Below are 6,602 nucleotides of genomic sequence, written 5' to 3' on the forward strand. Positions count from 1 at the left end.
ATATGAAGGCACTTATTACACACTTGGATTTGCAATGCGTATCGCATACGTGCACGTTTGGCGGGCCGTTAGAGCGAAGTGGTTGCGCGGCGGCGTCACGGCGAGGCGAGACGCGACGCGGCGCGGCGCGCGACGAGCCGAGCCGAAGACGACCGAGCGCTGCCGAAGCGACGAACCCTCTGTCCTCGCGTCGTAGTGTCGCCCCACCACATCCAGTCGTACCGCGAATGTTACACTGTGCGCTTCGTATGCGCGCTTCCCCGTGCTTTTCTCCCTCGTAACGGCGACGTGCTGCGAGGTCCGAGAACTCCGCGAAAAGCGAGCGTTTCCTTCCGCTTCACGCGACGTTCGCCGACATCTCGTCCTGCCTCTCCTTTCTATCTCTTTCTCGTCTTTTTATCACTACCGTAAATCTTGTTCTTTCGTTGACCAGCGGCGACGATCGCCGCGAAGTTTGCCGCCGTCGGCAGACGGTGCGTTCTCGTCCGTTCGACCGTCCCGTTCGCGTCGGCGAAGGAAAGAGGAAGGCGACAGGAAGTCGTAAGGGTTAAAGGGAGAAAACGGAGCAACGACACGGAGACGACGATCGACGCTGTCGCCGCCCTCGCTGTTATCGTTCGATGTGTGAAAAGTGTGCGAGTCCGCGAGAACGCGACGCCGAAAGTATCGATAGCGTAACGTGTTGAACGTTGCCGCGGAAGGAACGCGCGGCAGTTTCATTCCGAACGGGGTAACGCGAGAACGCTCGCGCGTGTCCCGATCGTCGTCGTTCGCACATACCGCGTTACAATTGAGATCGCGGCATTGAAATCGGAAGTAATCGTGCACGCGGAGTGGTGAGAGTCGATCGCAGAAATCAAGGGTCAAAATTAAACGTTATTGAAGCGAGATCGAGCGCGCGATAACGAGGCGGGGCGAAGATGCATTCCAGATGGACGATGACGCCGCGACGTCTGTAACGGTCGCCGCCGTCGGTTGGGTAAGAACGTCTCGCCGTATTTACTATTTATCGTCCCTCCACGCGAAAGTCCGCCGCCGCGATCCGCGCGCGACGGTGTATCGACGTGAATCGCGCGGGTTATGACGCGCCGCGACGCTTAGGGACGCTCGACAAGCGCTCGTAACCGGAGCCCCGGGTAGCCGCGAGTGCGTGCGTGCGTGCGTGCGTGCGTGCGCGACGACAGCGACAGAGATGGAGAACGACCCGGCGGCCAAGTCCTGGCCGTCGGGCCCGGGGACGGGCAAGGGATCATCGCCGTCCTGCCTGGAGGCGTCGATGCCGCGGAAGTTCCGCGACGGGGACCTCCGTGCGGGGACCGCGGGCCTCAATTGGGCGCTGTGCGCCCTCTGCCTCGCCAGCTTCGCCGTGTCCGGCGTGCTCTTCTATCGCGAGCTCGGCCTCGAGTCCAGGATCGCGAGTCTAGAAGCACGCTGTATGCGCGTCCAGGAACCCTCGTCGCCGGTGGAAGCCCTGGTGCAGAGGCTTAAGGCGGAGATGCAGGAGCAACTGCGGCAGACGCAACGGCTCGATTCCACCGCGGTCTTCAGGCCCAAACGCGACATCTCCGAGTGTAATTGTCCCCCAGGTAAGTCAATCTTATTTTTAACAAAATTGCTCGTCTCTCCGCATTGGTGTTTTACTGACTGCGCGGCTTTAATGTGTTTTATTACAACGTTTGCATCTCATGAAATATTGTTTAATTGTTGATGATAATTGGCGTAATTATGGATGCTTTTACGCCGAATCTCAATATTGTGAATTATTGCTGCGTAATCACTCGGAGAAAAAGGCATAGTGATGATAAAAATCATAGGGTAAGGTGGTACAATTTCGAATATTGTACAATTCTGAACGAAATAAGATTTAAATTCAATTTTCGAAGTTTGGTTTATGGAATATTTGGAATGAATATTTGGAATTTAAATTGGTTTTTTTGTTTGGTGGGAGATTCCCTTTAGTATATTCTTCACATAATGGAAATCAAGGTTACCAAACTTTAACCTCAAATTTGGATTCAAATATTTCGTTCAGAATTGTGTGTGTATCATGTTCGAAATTATCTATATTACCCTAAAGTGACAACTGTATAAGTTTTATATGTAGAATTAATATACACACATAGTTGAATAAACTGTTGTATTCCAACTATAAAATAGTTTATTCGACTATATCATATATGTATATTAATTCTTAATATACATGATTGAATCATTTGTATCCTATGCATTTCTTTTCTTTGAAATACTGGATGCACCAAGTAATTAGGTATAACATTTAAAAACATAAAAAAATAGTTTATAAATTTTAAACTAATTTATAAGTAATTACAATTTACAATTATTTATAATTAATTTTTAAATGATTTATGAGTTAATTTAAATATTTGTAAAATATTTTAAAGATATTAAAATACATGTCAGAATCACTTAATAATTTTTGTATATTTGTGAAAGTGATAAAAATCAATGTGTGTTAAGTTGTCACATTTATACATTTTGCTATCACTGTTTTTTTCTATAAGTGAATAATTACATAATTAGCAAAGTTATGGATGGTTTCATGAGAATATTGTTTCAGTGCTGCGTAATATAATATAAAAATCATTGGCAGTTATGATATATTAACATACGAGGATATGAGAAATGGATACACTTAATATTTTACACACATCTTTGTAGATTTGTTTTGTTTTTTAAAAATAATTACAAATCATATTTCTTTCAATTGCCACAATATGAATTACACATTGTGAATATGTAACTTGAAAATTGTAGGCTATTTTCTAATAAAATTAATTAACGGTGTCTAAAATTTCATGTATTATTCGATTAAAAATAAAAGATAATTAATTTTAACATACGTATTTATTAGAAATGTGGAATTTTTAAATAGTGCTATTTTTCACGAAAATTCGATATGCCGAGCGATATGCGATCCGAACTCAAAATATCGCAATAAATTATCGTGATTTCTTCATTCAATAACACATGAAAACGTTTGATATTACGTGAATTGACATGTCAGTAAAGTGCTAATCGAAGGATTTACAGCAACTTCTAATTGCGAAAGTAATCCACAAAACAAACTCCGTATTTGTTTCCGGCGAATCCAATTACGTTGGAAAGAATTCTTGTTTCCAACGTATCGCAAATCTTACAAATGTTTGTGTAAAGAAAGTAGAGTGAAGAATTTTTGCAATCATTATAAATCGGTTTTCTAGCAAACCTTTTAAAAAAGGTATCTCGTGTAAGCTCTCGGTTCATTGAAGAGAGCGAAGAAAAGCGTAATCAGGACTTGTAAATGTTACGCTTTCTTCAGTCACACGATACTATACCCGATATCTTCATTATACTAACAAAAATGCAACCGAACTTTTTTACGGTTACCCCGGATCTATAATAGGCTTTTAAGCCTTAAGCCATAAGAAATGGGCGAATCACAGTCAATTATTCCCCTCGGATTCGACTGTAATTGGTCAATTTCTTACGGCTCAAGTCTTAAAACACCTATTGTAGATCCGGACTTAACGAATTAAGATTTACGAGACTCTTCGGATTAGCTACGCTTGCATCCTCTTATCTTCTTTGACTGCAACGAGGAAAAAGTTTTAAAGAGTCAGGAAATTACATATTGCATATTCTAAATCAAGTTGGAATACGGAAAGGGTACTTTGTTATCAAATTGCGCTGCGAACATTGAAATTAGCCGACTGTAAAAAAAAAATACTCCGACCTCTTGATATTGTATATCGTGCATTTACATTTTTATTACTACGGTAGACCTGTAATTCTATTTTGCCCACTCGACATCGCGTCTGATATCGTTTTGTGAAAAGCGCGTTGCGCTGCTTTTCTATCATTTCTTCTGTTTGAAACTCTATTCTAACCAAACGATTCTCTCTACAAACACCCGCTTTACGCTCCGCGGCTTGCTTGCCGCGACTTCACTCCCGACTCTTATTCATGACAAAAACAAAGTAGCAAAAGGGCAAAACGCAAAAGCTGCAACGTTGGAAGAACTCGCGAACGGAGTCACCTCGCGACCTACGAAACGTGCGAACGTAATAATAAAAATGAAGAAGAAAATTCACGAAAAATATCACGGCGGTTTCTGTCGTTTCTGGATCTCGTCTCAAACAGCATAGACCTTCAAGAGACGTCCTAAGAACGTTCGGATGTTCTACGTTCTCAGAACGTTCCTACACTGGAAAATGAGTATCTAGTTGCAAATTGAATTAATTACAATTTTGCTTGAAAATGGACAAATTAGAATTCTCTAGTTGAATCTATTATAATTCTAGTTGAGATAACCAGAATTCTGATTGATATCATCAGACTCTTCTGGTTCGTTCGTTTTCGACCAAAAAGGAGAATACTTTCGCCTTTTCGCTTTTATGAAATCTGAAATTATAATAATGGCATTTAAGAAAAAATTGGTACATTGAAATAAAGAATAAAATCCTTACTCACATCGTTACGAAATCACTGTCAGTTATATGCTTCAATTATTTGAAAACTAATTCAGAGTTGGATTAACAATTGAATGATTGAAGCATAACTGACATAGGTTAGACATTAAAGGAACAATGGTAATCGAATCTGTTGAATTAAATAATTTTTTGTTATTTTTAACTTTCATCTGTTTCAAAATGTAAATCAAGCCATTTCTGTGGTTAGTTTCAAAGTAAACATATTATGCACTTAGTAAATAAACTAAATTAAGTCAAATTTAATATATTTTTTTGAGTTAAATTATTTAACTTCATTGTTTTAAATTAACGACATATTAAGTAGGAGCTGTGGCGACCTATAAATATTAAAAACTCAAATTAGTTATAATTTAATATTATGAATTTAACAGTGTAACTGACAGTAATTTCGTAACGATAAGAATTTTTAAAACTTTATTTCAATTTTTCCTTGAGTGTAGCGTCATTATAATGATAATTTTCGGTTTTCACAAAGAAAGATACATAAGAAAATGTACCAATGAAACGAATGGTCGCAAAAAAGTTGTCCTCCCTCCTTTTCTCAGAGCCGGACATTCCCAAAATGTGCTGTGTGGGATATGACGATTTCAGATTAAGCATTTGTGTCATTCCAGTCGAATGTCGAGCAAATGTCATCGTGAATGTCACTTTGAAAAGAGTACGAAGGCGTTCCTTCCCGTGTTCTTGTCTCACTCGTCGACATTCCATCCGCACGAGCCAAATGATCATGACTGTACATGATCGTCGATCGTCGTTAATCGGCCAATAAATAGAAGAAAGGAAGAAAGAGATTGTTCGCATGTTGACTCGGTGAAATCGAGGCTTTGTCCGCGGGGCTCCTTCCTGTCATTAAGACAGATGCGCGATTGCTTCATTGCAGCTTTCATCAAGTCGCACTCGTCGAGGCTCCGACAATAACTGCTACGATAATCGTGCAGTGTACCCGTGCCATGAGATCTGTTCTTTTTGACTGAACTCTTGCACCAGTTCATCTTTCTTCTTTTTCTTTTCTCCTGAAGAGACAAGGAAGAAAGATGAACTGGTGCAAAAGTTCAGCCAAAAAGAACAGGCCTATGATAACTCCACATATGCATCATCGGTTAAACGTGAGATATCGACGATACCGTTAGGGAGGGGCGATGTAAAAAAAGTACTGCAAATATCTACGTATTTATTTATTTTGTTTTATACTCTCCGACTATTTATTTCATTATACAATAAATACTTGCGTTTCAGAGCAAACTGCGTGTTTATATATATGCGTTAGGAGTATTTTATGATAACGAATCAATGCGTGTATGTATAAATATTGATATAAAAATATATTTCACATACAAAAATATTTTTATATTAAGTAGAACAGAGCAGATTTTTATCAATATTACTTTATGATTTTCGCGAGAACGCGAAATATCGTTTAACTGGTGAACGGTATACTGTGAAATTTTACGCAGAGAAGAAAACCTCCTTCTCTCATTCGAGCGGGGCTGTTTTGCAACGAGAAAGCAGCTTCTAGGAACGAAGGAAAATCCTTGTGTTTTAGAACCGAAACTTGCAACCGCCGTGAAACCATCGAATTCGCGGGAAGGTGAATTTACGACCAATAAATGCAACTTCAGCTTCCTTCGCGGCTTGCGGCAAATTTATGTAGAGCAAATGATGTAGCTACGAGCATCATTAAGAGTCACTTTACGATAGCGATGCTATCGTAGAATTTATTCTCTCTCTCTCTCTCTCTCTCCGCAAAATTGTCGATTTTTAAAGCGTAAACTGCAAGAATATCGACCATCTTTTCCTTCCCCGGTCCTTTTGCACAACCGCGTACGAAAAAGCATCCACGGAGTAGGTAGCTCGCTAATTGCAATAATTACTCCATTGTCGGACGCCGCTCTCCGAGTCCAAGGTAGGAACTATTTTCCGGCGAAGTACGGCTGGGACGGAAACGGAAGCGCGTATACGGCGAGAGGGAGGAGGAGTAGAACTGCCGGCCGGATTAATTCAGCGCTCCGTTTCTGCTCGCAGTCCACTCGCCGCTATCTCGTGTCTGATTCTTCTCTTCTTTATTTTTCTCCATTTTTTTTTCCTTGTTCCGACGGTAGCCGTACCTTTCTC

General features: G+C 40.9%; 1 protein-coding gene across 15 annotated transcripts in view; it reads left to right on the forward strand.

Moving 5' to 3' along the window:
• The first annotated feature begins 228 nt into the window (after window positions 1-228).
• The window catches only part of LOC108723922 (collagen alpha chain CG42342), a 171,717-nt gene continuing 165,343 nt past the window's right edge, over window positions 229-6,602 (forward strand). For all 15 annotated transcript variants that reach the window (XM_018449968.1, XM_018449962.1, XM_018449963.1 and 12 more), the window contains exon 1: window positions 229-1,586. In XM_018449968.1, the coding sequence (XP_018305470.1) occupies window positions 1,193-1,586 (394 nt within the window). In that variant the 5' untranslated portion in view covers window positions 229-1,192. The remainder of the gene's footprint in view (window positions 1,587-6,602) is intronic.

Source organism: Mycetomoellerius zeteki, unplaced genomic scaffold (genome assembly GCF_001594055.1).
Source record: "Mycetomoellerius zeteki isolate Tzet28-1 unplaced genomic scaffold, Tzet1.0 scaffold252, whole genome shotgun sequence".
Lineage (NCBI taxonomy): Eukaryota > Metazoa > Arthropoda > Insecta > Hymenoptera > Formicidae > Mycetomoellerius > Mycetomoellerius zeteki.